The sequence below is a fragment of the Xyrauchen texanus genome, chromosome 42 (genome assembly GCF_025860055.1).
Source record: "Xyrauchen texanus isolate HMW12.3.18 chromosome 42, RBS_HiC_50CHRs, whole genome shotgun sequence".
In the NCBI taxonomy this organism is placed as follows: Eukaryota; Metazoa; Chordata; class Actinopteri; order Cypriniformes; family Catostomidae; genus Xyrauchen; species Xyrauchen texanus.
In genome coordinates, this window is record NC_068317.1 from 15,957,879 (window position 1) to 15,973,313 (window position 15,435).

At 40.2% G+C, this 15,435-nt stretch overlaps 1 protein-coding gene across 1 annotated transcript in view; it reads left to right on the forward strand.

Annotated features, from left to right (window-relative positions):
• The window catches only part of LOC127635315 (nuclear receptor coactivator 2-like), a 147,342-nt gene that overhangs the window by 57,809 nt on the left and 74,098 nt on the right, over window positions 1-15,435 (forward strand). Inside the window, 2 exon segments of the mRNA XM_052115246.1 lie at window positions 3,614-3,718; window positions 5,749-5,921. Coding sequence (XP_051971206.1) covers window positions 3,630-3,718; window positions 5,749-5,921 — 262 coding nt within the window. The 5' untranslated portion in view covers window positions 3,614-3,629.

Sequence of the window (15,435 nt, forward strand, 5' to 3'; positions counted from 1 at the left end):
ATATAATATACAGTGCTGTGAAAAAGTATTTGCCCCTTCCTGATTTCTTATATGTTAGTGTATTTTTCATACAAAATTTTTTTAGGTCTTCAAGAGAGATACAAAACAAAAGCAGCCTGAGTAAACACAAAATACAGTTTTCAAATATATATATATATATATATATATATTTTTTTATTATTATTATTTTTTATATTATTATATTTTTTTTTTATTGAAGCAAAAAAGTTATCAAACACCTATAACATCCATGTGAAGTACAAACATCCCCCTTAAACCTAATAGCTGGTTGTGTCACCTTTAGCAGCAATAACTGCAGCCAAAAGCTTCCGATAACTGGAGATCAGTCTTTCACAACGCCGTGGTGGAATTTTGGCCCTCTCCTCTTTGCAGAACTGCGTAGTTCAGTCACATTGGAAAGTTTTCAAGCATTAACTGCCCATTTAAGGTCCTGCCACAGCATCTCAATCAGGTTAAACTCAGGACTAGGCCAATCCAAAACTTTAATTCTGCTTCTTTTGAGCCATTCAGAGGTGGACTTACTCCTATGCTTTGGATCGTTGTCTTTCTGCATAATCCAGTTGTGATTGAGCTTCAACTCACGAACTGTGAGTTGTGATTGAGCTTCAACTCACGAACTGATGACCGGACGTTCTCCTTTAAGATTTTCTGGTTTCCCTCAATTATTGCAAGTCGCCCTGGCTCTGAAGCATCAAAGTATCCCCACACCATCACACTAAAGGCACCATGCTTGACCGTAGGTATGATGTTCTTTTTGTGGAATTCTATGCTTGATTTATGCCAGATGAAAAGGGACCCCTGTCTTCCAAACAGTTTCACTTTCATCTCATCAGTCCGCAGAACATTTTTCCAAAAGCTTTGAGGATCATCAAGGTGTGTTTTGGCAAAATTCAGATGAGCCTTAATGTTCTTCTGGGTAGCAGTGGTTTTCTCCTCGCCACTCTTCCATGGATGGCATTTTTGGCCAGTGTCTTTCTGATAGTGGAGTCATGAAAAGAGGCCTGCAGTTCCTTGGATGTTTTCCTTGGCTTTTTTGTGACTCCCTGGATGAGTTGTCGCTGTGCTCTTGGAGGAATTTTGGAAGGATGGTCACTTGTGAGAAGGTTCACTACTGTGCCAAGTTTTCACCTTTTGGAGATAATGGCTCTCTAATGGCTGTGGTTCTTTGGTGTCCCAGAGCCTTTGAAATAGCTTTGTAACTCTTCCCAGACTGATGTATTTCAATTACCTTTGTCCTCATCATTTCTGGCATTTCTTTCAACCTTTGCATAGTGTGCTACTGAGTGAGACCTTTTAGCCAACTTCATGCTGCTGAAACAGTTCTATTTAGGTGTTGATTTGATTGAACAGGACTGGCAGTAATCATACCCCAGGTGTATCTAGTCCAGCTGAACCCCATTATGAATGCCGTTTGATTTGGGGATTTAGAAACTAAGGGGGCATATACAGTATTTAAGTCATCATCAAGTTGTTAAAATAGTTTATTTTGCTGATCTTGTGTGAATTCTACTTGTAGAATGAGGCATGAAGTCATTGATTACACATTTTGAGGTCACTTTAGTTAGGACAACAAAATGCCCGACCGGTAGCCCATGATGGAGAGAATGCACAGATGAAGTAGGTTTGTTGCCAAAGAGATGTTGCCCATCACAACTGTTGAAAAGCCATCAAATCAAGCTGCCTTGCGTTATTGTGTAGGCTGCTGTTTAACGAAAATGACCCCATAGTACTACTTAGCAACCATCAGTGATTCTGGTGTTAGAAGGTTTGAACGTGAACACCACTCCGGTGTGAAAATTATTATATCGTGGCAAGTCTACCTTGAGTATACCGGGGCCTTTAATGGGGCTAGTTGGTACATTTCAAGGCATGTAGAAGCAGTTTGGCTAATGAACTATATAACTTACCAAAATTCATATTTATTATTTTCCTGATGATGAGGATTTATTATTATTATTATAATAATAATTATTATTATTAATAATAATAATAATAATAATATGTATCTATTGAACATTTGTGCAAGTTTGCATTATAAATACTAACACCCCTTACCTGTGGTAAAATCACTGTAACACAAAGTCTTGAGTGACTTAAAAATAATCCATACTTCACCGTCTATCACTATATAGCAGCCACAATCATTTACGCAGTAGATTAATAGAGAAAATATTAGAGAAATGTCCAGCAATTGTTTAACATTTTATTCCCACATTTGATCTGTTCTTTAACAGAGTTGTAAACTAGTTGATTGAGTGACCTATTTGATGTCCATCCTTGCAGAGTCGCTCAGTTTAGTTCAGGGCCAGAGCACACAAGGGATACAGTTTCCCAACCTCTTCAAGTCACAGCAATTTCTTCATCGAATCCATAATGGTCACGTGGGCAACCTTAATACTGCACACCATTATTAAAAAGCCAGATGACTTTAAATAATTGATATCGGTTCATTTTGCCCTAGTGATGAAACACATTTTCTCTCTCTCTTTCTTTCATCATATCGAGACCGGACTGGATGATGAAATGTGCTAATTTTCTCACCCTCGTGGGAATTCCCAGTTCTCGTGTCAAACGGGATTCTATAAGACACACAAATGTGAATGGAAATTGAAATTGTAGTATGAGTGATGAATCAATGGCTGTACTTGTCTATTTATTGATAAATAAATATTTGCATGCTTTTTGTGCTGTGCAATCTATGGCACATACGTTTTCTCTCTCTTTGACCTCTTATACGCACTCTCTCAGTCTCACTTACTTTCTTTTTCTTTCATTTCTCTACCCTCTCTCTTCCTCTCGCTCACTCTCGGGGGATCCTCATTGTGACACAATATAATTGAATCCCTTTTCGTTCCATTTTCTCTCATTTTCATTTCTCAGGCCTCCTTAGTCCTTACACCTCCCAGCATCAACCCATGTCCTCAATATTTGACCTCAGAACACAACCACAAAGCCTACTCACTTTTAATTATCTCTTATTAGTAATTACATATTTTAGTAAAGAGTCTTGTAAATTGTCACGTAATACTGCATTAACTGCTAAGGAATTTAATTGAAGGATTTCAGGAGTTTTCTGGTTGTTTTCTGGCTTTTGCAGCAAAACCAAAGATAATAAAGCCCCAAAAGTTAGAAGAGTTTTTAAAAATCCCTTATATAGTTTTATTTTTCTAACCATAAGTACCTAAATGACTAATTGTTTTCTACAATCATCTCTCCCAGAAGAGCTGTTTGGCTTGTTTGCAGATCATCAGGCATATGCATGCATTTACTCAAACTTATACAACCTTTAAGGATGCTGAACTGCAAGACAGTTTAACTTTTAAACAGTCTCCTATACAATGGCCTCAGTAATTTAGTAGGACGTCCAAGTAAAATTCTTAAACAAAAATGTTTCTCAACTCAAGAGAATTAGTTGGCACTGTACGTTGTCATTTAACTCATTCAGGAGGTACTCTGGGATATATTTTATATGAAACTGCCCATTTAAATTTTGCCATGGAACGCAAGCTTAAACTTAAAGGGATAGTTCATGCAAAAAAGCCTCTACCAAATGCTGAAATGTAAATGTCTTTGTTGACCTTCTCTCCAACAGGTGATATGCATTGAGGATGAGTGCTGTCGGGGAAAACTCATCTGACCCTGCCAGGTCAGAGGCTCAGAAGCGCAAGGAATGTCCCTCCGACCTCCTAGGCCCAAGGTACCGCAACGTGATGCAAACAATTAGACAAATAAACCAACGCTGAAGTACAGTGGATCTCATTTAGTAACTGTTTGTACACATTTCTGTGTAAAACCTGTGCAAATAAATGTACAATAAAGTTTAGAACTAACATTTTGAAAATACTCATTCACAAAAAAATACAGACTCCAGAGGCCCTAAAAACATGGAATGTTCAAGCCAAAATGTTTATATATGCAGTACATATCTTATTAATATCATTTGAATTAAATGAATAAGTAGCCCTACATCTAATAGAGTCAGAGTAACAACAATGTTGTGTTTTGTAGCTCAATACACAGTCATTTGTCAATCTTGCATACATTTGTGTGCCTTTTATTAGTGAATGAGTCTCAGTTTGTTCAAAGCCAAGTAAATGTTCCCTTTACAGTTTCTACAGTCTAGTGAGCAAGCTACAGTGAAGTCTGAAATGCCTTCTTTGCAATACACTTTTTTAATCTTTATGTGGATTCTCTACATTTCTCAGTGTGTACCTTATGTATCGTTGCTGTGCAATAATCCAATGGGTGGAGCTCAGCCTAGATAATACAAGTTTTTTTGTATAGCCCTTTTCCACTGAGTCAGGAAACATCAGTCTGTATAATTCATTCATAGGAAAGCACTATGCATGCCCTCTTTATTGACAAAATTTTTTGTGTATGCATCAAAATAAACTGCTGATTCGGAAGATTCACAGCAACAAATTTAAAATGGAACCTGTTAAAGATTGCATAGACAGTGCTGGGAGAAAATTTTCTATTTCAAGCTTATATACAATGGAGGAAAGAAGGTCCTGCTCTTGGTTTTACCTAGGTAAAACCAAGAGCAAGACCTTCTTTCCTGGTGTTACCACTTGGTGTTACCACTTCCACCTCATTTTGAGCCAGGAAACACCCTGTATGTGTGTATATATATTTGTACTCACAACATTTGTACGGAGCAGTTATCTGATTTACCGTAGACATTGTCAGTTCAAACCAGTCTGGCCATTCTCTGTTGTCTTCTTTCATCAACAAGGCATTTCCGTCCACCGAACTGCCACTCACTGGATGTTTTTTGTTTTAGGCACCATTCAGAGTAAATTCTAGAGACTGTTGTGTGTGAAAATCTCAGGAGATCAACAGTTACAGAAATACTCAAACCAATCCATCTGGCACCTACAATCATGCCACAGTCTAAATGACTGAGATCACAATTTTTCCCCCATTCTGATGGTTAATGTGAACATTAACTGAAGCTCCTGACCCGTATCTGCATGATTTTATGCACTTCTGCCACACGATTGGCAGATTAGATAATCGCATAGATTATTGTTGGTGCCGAGCTGGTTTGAGTTTTTCGATAACTGCTGATCTCCTGAGATTTTCACACACAACAGTCTCTAGAGGGTTTGAACTGACCAAGCCTACGGTAACTCCAATAATCACTCTGTACAATTGTGATCAGAAGAATATAATCTCTGAATGCTATTCTGACATGCGGGTTGGTGCTGTTTGGCGGCACACAATATTAGGCAGGTGGTTTTAATGTTGTGACTGATCAGTGTATATGTGTGCGTGTGTATGTGTATGTAGGTATGTATGTATGTATGTATGTATGTATGCAGGTGCATATGTACGTACACAATGTTGCCCCCAACAACAACAAAACAGGGCCACAATGTTTGATTATTCATATCTTAAAAATTCACGACTTTTTGTAAACAGCAAAATTATGTCACTGTGATGTCATCATGAGCAACTTTTTACAAATAAATAAAGAAGTTGTATATATACTGTATATTTATTCTGCAGCTTTGCCAGTATAATAAATACAAATTAAAACATTTAATATTCAGCCATGATTTTTCACATTGATTTTTTGCTTGAAACATGTTTGACTGACTGAGAAGTAACATTTTTTTCCTGTTATTTTTGTCCTGCAGTTTTCCAGTTGGTTTGTTGGGTTGTAATTAATTAGCACAGTGCACGCTGAACTTTCTCCTCTCAATTTTCTGTTTCCCTTTACAGTCCCAAACGAAGCACTGAGAAACGTAATCGGGAGCATGAAAATAAATATATAGAGGAGCTAGCCGAGCTCATCTTCGCAAACATCAATGACATCGACAACTTCAATGTCAAGCCTGACAAATGTGCAATCCTAAAGGAAACCGTCAAACAGATTCGTCAAATTAAAGAACAAGGTAAGAAAACACTTCCTTTGATCTTGTATCCCATAATGACTTTTTCTGAAGCTAGTCCATCAGGCCTTTCTTATAAATCCACAGCCTAAATATGTCCATGATAAATGTCCATGACAGTTCAGTATTACCCCCACATTTTTCTTTTGCACTCAAAATTTCCAATTTATTTGACAGATTTTTAGACTGATATTGTACTGAGAGACTTTGGCCATAAGGCCTATTTGTCATGTTGAAATGATATATATAAATAAGTTAACTTTTCCATTGATTCCAAAATCTGTTGCTTTGGATCAGGCATAGCGATCATTTTTCATATGTAAATGACGATTTAATTTAAACTATTTTGTGACTGTTTCATTTATTATCATATAAATTTGATATCAAATCAATATTTTCTGGCATAATATCTGCCACCCTGCTCGCTAGATATCGACATTCATTGATAAATACAATTTTACGATTGTAGCTGGTTCATTTGAATGATCAGGGATTTTTGATTTGAGTTATTTGTGTACATATGTTGCTTCTGAAGTGATTATGAGTTTGTTTTGTCGTTGAAAGACTAGGACAAAGAATTTCCTTGAATGTTTAGGCATGTGTATGTTTGAGTGTATCAAAGTCTGTGTAGTTTTCAACTGAAAAGACTGAGGCGCTAGTTTGATGTGTGTGTATCTGCATTGACTCTGACTGGCCTGTGATGGAGATTGTTTGTGATGTACTGTGCTGTGTGATGTAACGCTGAGCAATGTGATGCATAGCTAACCGAGTGCTGGTCACTGTCTACCATGTCGCCCCTCACCCCTCCTTTCTCCCTGCCCTCCACACACTGCTTTAACTGTATTTGTGCAGCCTCAAACTGCCTCAAAAGAGGCAAATGGGCCTGTTTAGCCTGTAAACAAGGCCTCAAGTGTAGAGCACATCAGACTGCTTTCCTTTTAAAGGAAAGACACTTTTTAAAGGAAGCATTTTAAAGCAAAAACTTGACTCTGCTGAAAATTCAGTTTTATAGGCTTACAATTAGCATTTTATTCAGACAGGTTGCACTAAATGTCACTTTTAAGAGGTTTTTCCTCAGTTTCTGTGGTTAAATATGAATGATTCAAATTGACATTTTCATTAAGAGGTAGTCTATGGATTTTGTGTGCTGGGTAAAATATCTTTGTTATGACTGGAATCCATTCAAGTCAAACAGCCATTGAAAAACTGGAAAGTACAGTATTTTGTTCGCACACAATTCATTTTAAAACCTTAATTGAGCTCTGCTTATTCCAAAGGTTCAATAATAACAGACACTCAATGGGAATAATGTTTTAATTAAGTGGTGCTTGCCTGTGCATATCTCGCAACCATTGATGCTACGTTGTTTTGGTAGAGTGCCAAAACATTGCTGTGTTCTGAATGTTTTTAACACATTGCTTTGTGGTTGCTAGGGTGTTCAGGGAGTTTGCTAGGTGGTTGCTTACTGGTCCAAGTCATAATAGATATACTCTAGATATGCCTTTGGTCCCTCCCTCATTGTAAGTCTTTGGGTAAAATTTTAAGTCCAATCACTTAAAAGTATTATTCTCTTAAAGCCTGTTATGTATACCCTGTCTTGTTCCACTGTTGCCCTTTTGGTTACCATTTCTGTCACTTTTGTACTCCTTAGTTTTCACTTTTGTCCCTTTTGTAGCTCCACAGTCTTGTTTTCCCTCGTGTTCACTGTTCATTGTTTTCACCTGCCCTTGTTAATTTGCCTTTGGTTTCTGTTAATCTCCTTGTTATCTTGTTTGAGTCCTGTTTGTTCATTGGCCCCTTTGTCCCACATTTTTGTATTTAAACCCTGTCTGTTTGTTAATGGAGGTATGTTGTTAGCCTGGTATGTGTTCCCTGCCTGAGTTCTCTGTTTGTGTTCATCGTGTTTAGTTTTCAGTTTTATGTTTTATTTCCCCATTGAGGGTTGTTCCTTTGTGTTTACTTGTTTGTTTATTTAATAAATTCTTAACTGCATTTGGATCCGCATCTCCTCGTCTGCCTCTCTGCTCAAGCGTTACAGAACGACTGACCCAACAATGGATCCAGCGGTTCTCCGGGCAAGCTGCCGCCTCCTGGACCTGAAGCAAGGAAGCCGCCCGGTGGAGGATCACATTAGGGACTTCCTGTACCTGGCGGGCGCCACCGACTTTCCTGACTCCTCCCTGGTAGTGTTTTTCCAGGCTAGCCTGACCGGTTCGCTCCAAGAGCGGTTGCCCACGACGACGCGTGGCTGGACGCTTGGCGAGTTCATGGAGGAGACACTTCTGGTATGCGGCTCGCTGCTTACTGTGGGTGTGGTTGAGGATCCTGCCTCTACTCTGGAAAGTTACCCGAGCTTTCCAGAGCTCCGCCTTCCGAGCTTTCCAGAGCTCCGCCTTCCGGGCTTTCCAGAGCCCCGCCTTCCGAGCTTCCTGAGCTTTCCAGGGCTCCGCCCCTCAAGCCTCTCGAGCCTTCAGGGGCTCCGCCCCTCAAGCCTCTCGAGCCTTCCAGGGCTCCGCCCCTCAAGCCTCTCGAGCCTTCCAGGGCTCCGCCCCTCAAGCCTTTCGAACCTGCCAGGGCTCCACCTCCCAGGCCTCTCGAGCCACCCAGGGCTCCGCCTCTCGAGCCTTCCAGGGCTTCGCCTCTCGAGCCTTCCAGGGCTCCGCCCCTCAAGCCTCTCGAGCCTTCCAGGGCTCCGCCCCCCGAGCCTCCTACGGCTCTGTTCCCAGAGACCCCAGAGCCTTCTAGGGCTCCGACTCTGAAACCTCCTACGGCGCCACCCCCTTCGGCCCCGCCTCCAGAAACTTCCAGGTCTCCGCCTCTTCAGCCTCTTACGGCGCCACCTTCCTCGGCCCCGCCTCCTGGGCCTCCTGAGCCAACCCCGGCTGCGCCTTCCTCAGCCCCGTCTCCTAGCTCTTCCAGGGCTCCGCCTCCAGAAGCTCCCGAGCCTCCCACGGCTCCGCCTCCCGAGCCTCCTTCAGCTCAGCCTCCTGCGGCTCTTCTCCTCGAGCCTCCCACGGCTCTGCCTCCCGAGCCTCCCACGGCTCCGCCTCCCGAGCCTCCCACGGCTCCGCCTCCCGAGCCTCCCACGGCTCCGCCTCCCGAGCCTCCTACGGCTCCACCTCCAGAGCCCCCTACGGCTCCGCCCTCAGAGCCTCCTGAGCCTCCTACGGCTCTGCCTCCCGAGCCTCCTACGGCTCCGCCTCCAGAGACCCCAGAACCTTCCAGGTCTCCGCTCCTAAAGCCTCCTACGGCGCCGCCTACCTCGGATCCGCCTCCTGAGCCTCCCTCAGCTCCGCCTTCTCAGCCTTCTAAGCCATCACCTCCCTCGGCTTCGCCTCCCGGGCCACTCCTCTTCCCAGGCCCCCTGAACCTGCCCTTGCCCCATGGCCATCTCCTAGGCCACCAAAACCGGCCTCTGTCCTGTGGCCTCCTCCCAGGTCCCCTGAACCGGCCCTTGGCCCACGGCCCCCTCCCAGGCCCCCTGAACCGGCCCTTGCCTTATGGCCAGCCCCCGGGCCATCTAAACCTGTCCCTGCCTGGTCAATACCACCCCGGCCTCCTAAACCTGTCCCTTTGTGCCCCCGTGGACTGCCTAATTGCCCCTTGTGCCCCCATGGACTGTCTCATCTCCCTTTGTTTCCCCGTGGACTGTCTCATTTCCCCTCGTGGCCCCCCTTGGACTTCCTGCCTGCCCTTTGTGCCCCCTTGGACTTCCTGCCTGCCCTCTGTGCCTCTTGGACTGCCTCCTTGTTCTTGTGCCCCCCCTGGTCTGTCTGTCTGCCCCCGGTGCCATCATTTTGTTCTCTGTGGGTTTTCTGTCTTTTGTCTTGGGTTTTTAGGATCGTCTGGAAGCCGATCCTTTGAGGGGGGGCTCTGTTATGTGTACCCTGTCTTGTTCCACTGTTGCCCTTTTGTTTACCATTTTTGTCACTTTTGTACTCCTTAGTTTTCACTTTTGTCCCTTTTGTAGCTCCACAGTCTTGTTTTCCCTCGTGTTCACTGTTCATTGTTTTCACCTGCCCTTGTTAATTTGCCTTTGGTTTCTGTTAATCTCCTTGTTATCTTGTTTGAGTCCTGTTTGTTCATTGGCCCCTTTGTCCCACATTTATGTATTTAAACCCTGTCTGTTTGTTAATGGAGGTATTTTGTTAGCCTTGTATGTGTTCCCTGCCTGAGTTCTCTGTTTGTGTTCATCGTGTTTAGTTTTCAGTTTTATGTTTTATTTCCCCATTGAGGGTTGTTCCTTTGTGTTTACTTGTTTGTTTATTTAATAAATTCTTAACTGCATTTGGATCCGCATCTCCTCGTCTGCCTCTCTGCTCAAGCGTTACAAAGCCACACAATTCAAGCTATCATTTATGCAGCGCAAATGGTGCGGTATGAGTTGTACGCTATAGTAGGGCTGCACGTTAGTTTACATTAAAATACTTTAATATATTTTGTGTGGGGCAGTTGCATGACATATTCTTTATGTAGGCTATGCATCAAAACAACTTAAGAACTGTGTTCCTGAATTGTTTTAATGTTGCACCTAAAAAAGAAAGTGTTAATCAAATTCTGCAAAAATTGTACACGCCGTAAAATTTAGATAGTGAGCATATGACTAATTTAAACACAGCAGATTTGCCGCTCCATTCATGCACTTTGTGGCCTTTGGCACAAAGAGAGTAACACCTAAATGGAATGCTGTAATTGACACGTCTCATGATTATATAATTGTTACATCTGTAATTGTAATCTCGATTTATTTTTTCGATTAATTGAGTAGCCCTATGCTATAGTGTTACGGTTTGGGGATTGGATCAAACCCCAAAACTTATCTGAGACCATGCTTGTCTTACACTGAAGGGTGTGAATCTATGGGTTAACAGCAAATCGATTTGATTTATGATTGGTTTTCAAATATCAAGAAAATCTAATTTTGCAAATTCATAATGATATCATAATGATTGAGTAACTTTTAAAAAAATACATAGGATTCTTATAAACTGCTTCAGATTGTTTATTTCACCAAAAGTCATGAACAGAAAAGCATTGCCTGCAATGCAAAAAGTGCAATACAAACAACACTGTTTATTTAAATAATCTTGGAGGCTAGTTCAAACATGTATTCCTGTACAAATGACTAATTACTTTGGTAACCTTATCCAAATGTCACATGATCTCATGTCATAATGTCTCAGTGTGTCAAAATAATGTCAAGAAATTGATGTTTTTTTAACTATCACTTTTGGATTACTTCAAAGCCACATATGCAAATAAAGAGAAAATAAACATTGACAGTATGTATGTAATTTTACCCACATGTTTACAAACTTGTTTGATTCTGAATTACACCAGATTAGTTTAGTTATTAGCGAATGAGTCCTCATGAATTCAAAGCTTACACACCCTGTAGATGAAGTGATACAGAATTCTCCAATGTATAGTCATGACATAGTCTGATCAAGCTGTACACTGATTGGTTGACAGCAGGATCAGGGGTGGGGCCTTGAATTGTGACTGATAGCGCCAATCCCAAAGCCTCAAGGCATGATTCACAGCCTTACAGGAGCTAAGATAAAACTCTCATTATGTGATTAATCGGCAAATATTTGTCCATATTCAGATTATCCCATTGTCAATTGGATAGCTGAAATTATCTTATATGCTAACATTGAATTGTGTATTTTTTATATTACTGTTATTTACCATTTCGACATATCGGGATCGGCCAACCCGTTTCGCCTGACCGCTCCTCCCAAATAATTTTTTTCCTTTTTTTTATTTGTTATGGGGATTGGCTGACAGAACGGAAAGCACTTTAGAGCCCAGTTTGAAACAAGAGAAGCTATGAATGATCACCATGTCTTCAGTGCAGCTGTTCTGGTTTACCAGCCCCTGATGGGCACCGCGAAGACCTGCTGACACACAACACACTCCTATCCACTAATCATCAGGAGTGTACGCATGCGGATCTCTCTAATACACACTCACACACCGGAAGAGAAGCGTTTGTTGGATCTCAGAATGGACTGAAGGGAGGCTGATGGATGGGCCACACACAGTGTGTCTCTCTATCATGTCCTCCATGAACCCACTGCACCCACTGACGATCCTGAGCACTGCTCCAGTTAATGAACAGCTACAGACAGGAAGTGAGATTGCCTGGGGAAATGAGGGATTGGGGATGTTTTGGTGATGGCAGGAAGTGTTTGGCTAATATTTATCACACTACAGAGCAGATATCCAGTGCTCTAGACACAAACAAGATACAAATAAAATATGCTGTTTATTGTGTCCACTTCAGAAGATAATTTATTATGTCTCGCATCATGTATTAGGATCATTAAGTTTTTTTCCATAGTGACATTATTTTATTGAAAATAAAGCAATTTTCCCCCAAAATTCTCATTAGAAAAGCTATTTATTTCAGAAAGGTTAAAAAATAATAAAAATGATTTTGATGTCTATTTTATATCGTTTATATTTTTTGTATAAACATTAGGGCCGTAATGGTGTATCATAGCGTGATACATTGCGGTTCAAAAATGTGAAAATAAGCATCATGGAGTTTGGAAGTTTTTATTATCATTATTATTATTCATATTTTACAAGTGTCTGTTACTGCCTTCAAGTGGACCTGGGAAGCTCGCACCTTCACGTTGTGTAGTCATTACTACGACATGTCACGCATTAAAGTGGGAAACAAAATAAAGAAGCCAAACTCAACAAATACACAGTGAACGCTGGCAAAAGCTTGTTTTCTGTTGTACCAGTGAATAAACATAAATGAATCACATGTATCAGTCATACACAACTTTTTGTTAATGCATGGTATCTAACAAATATTAAGTTAATTTGCTTAAAACTAACCACAAAGTGTGAGTCACTAGTTGACTATCATATACAACAAAAAAATATTTTGAAATAAATTACAGACGTTGAAATAATTTTGCAACATCTTTAGTTTCCATGCCCCCTCCAAGGTCCCAACTCAGCAACTTTAGTTTCATCAAGAATTCAGAGTTTGCGCATGTGCTAAGAACTCGTAATTACAATATTTCCGAGTCCACTAGAAGGGCACATGTTTCCAATACTCGCAACGTCCTACGCCTACCTACGTAACGAGGTCATACACATGGAAATCACTTCAGTGCACACAAGGAGCTCTAAAATGCGATTACTAGTTGAATCTGCTAGAACTGAAAGTGAAACCATGTAAGCGAATATTATAAAGGGTGCAGGAGAGAGAAGCGACTTTTTAGCTGGGAGCAGTGGTGTAGCCAAGGGTTGGCAGGGGTGGGTCTGGGCTTACCCAAATTAAACTCAGGACCAGCCAGAATATTAGAGATTATTCTTTGACTTCAAATATGTATTTATAAATATTTCTTTTTTATTCTGTAATAAACTTACACTAAATATTTAAATTACTAATTTTAAATGAAAAGAAATTACATATAACATGTAAAAAAAAAGCTAGATTTACGCTACTAAAAAATGCGAAACCGTGCCATCACACTCTGTGAAAAAGGCAGAGACTATTTTAGCAGAGATGGGCCACTTCTGCACATTAAATTTAATGGGAGAAATTGCAACGCCCAACCAAGAAGCTTGCGGCCAACGGTCAACGGATGTAGAAAGGAAGTCCCGCCTCACAGGTAAAAGAGCCAATAACATTTTAGAACGTTAGCTAAACATGCCGGGAAGTTTGTCAGATTTTACTGCTGATTTAAAATATGCTAATTGATCGTAATATAGACCAACCGTTTTTGAGATTTCGGTGTTCCCCCATTTAGAGTAGATAGGAGCTGCACTGTTATAACTGGAAATCAACTCCTGGGAGCGTTCTAAAGATGGCCACCAGTGGACTGACTTGATAGAAAAAGCTTCTGTTCTAACAGCTGTAATAATAGTGACAATGACTAAAGTAAATATTAAAAATGGCAATCAAATTGCACATTTACAGTGCTAAATTTATTTTTATTTTTTTGCATATGTCTTTAAAGTAATAATCATAATTATAATAAACTTTCAATCTTAACTTTTCTTGATACAGGCTCAGTTTAAAGAATCATAAACTGAACTGTGAGATAAGTGAACCATTACACCCCTAATAAACATCTTGTTTTCTTATTTGTAAAGAAAGCTACCTTTTATGGCACTAAATAAAAATAGTTTTATTATTGTTATTCATCTTGTTATTGTTACTAAAATGATCATTGTCATTAATGTAAAATGAAAAGAGGAAATTATTTGTAGTATTTGTTGTACTGCTTTTATGCTGATTTAATGGGCAGTAATGGGTGTTACCTTGTTGAGAATCACAAAACTATATTACAGTAGTTGGTATTACAAACAAACTCAACATCATAACAGTTAATGAGAATTTGACTTAAAATTTGTTTAATTGTCATAATTACTATATCACAATTAAGGATGAACCAATACCACTTTTTCTCTTCCAATTCCGATATCGGAAATCTCAGTATCGGCCGATACGGTCCTGATTTGATGACCAGTGCTGTTGTTTTTTTGCATAATCAGTTTAGACTATCTTTACATTATTGTGTGGAACTTATTGGGTGTCCTCTTTAATATGTAAAGAAACACAAACCTCTAATTACACATTATTTCAATATAAATGTATGTCTTATTAAGAAACACTATTATTAACTAGTATACTGGATAATGAAGCAGCAAAATTAACATTAATTCCAGTCATCAGTTGAAAAGATGTTGCGTCAATGGTTTCTATTTTCAACGGGCTTTTGCAGCGGTTGAGTATTCTAACCAATCACTAACATGTCCGTTGAGCAATGAAACGGCAATGGCCAATCAGAGCCGCATAGATAAGTCCTCCGTCCTATCTATAATGACAACGGATCCTAATGTGCAAGTAAACCATCTCAATACCCAGATTTTTGCTTTATGTTGAAACATCACCTGACACTTGAAAAGAAGCTGTAGAACAAGAGCGAAAAGGTTTCTTTGCATATTGCACTGCTCGCTTTAAACATAGACGTTAAATACACTGCAAATGAGCAACACAACAAAACTAAAATGATCCTGTTCTAATCAAGGAACAGACACGGTGTAAGTAATTGATTTATTATGCTGATTTAGACAGCTTTTGTTTTTAATGAGAGCATTCACAAGAGTGCAGAGGCTTCACTGAGCTTGTGTCGAAATGCAGGTCTCAAACGGTGTAAACCTGCAGTGAGTGAAGGCAGTCATTGTAATGAGAGAGTTTGTCGCGTTGCTCGATTTCTGTGTACAATGTATTAAAAATGTTTTAACAGTTTTGTTTTGTCATGTCAATGAGTAGGCCAATGTGAATTTGATTTGTACAAAATAACAATAAAATAATTCAGCTTAACTGTTCTAAGTGTGTTTTGGAGGTGTAGCCAACATAAAGAATATGGCATGGATAGCATATTTCAGGAATCACAGTCATTATTGCGTCTGCTCTACTAAGACCCATTTGCCACGCAGCTGGTATTGGTAGATTTGACATTAACAAACTCTGATTGCAAAT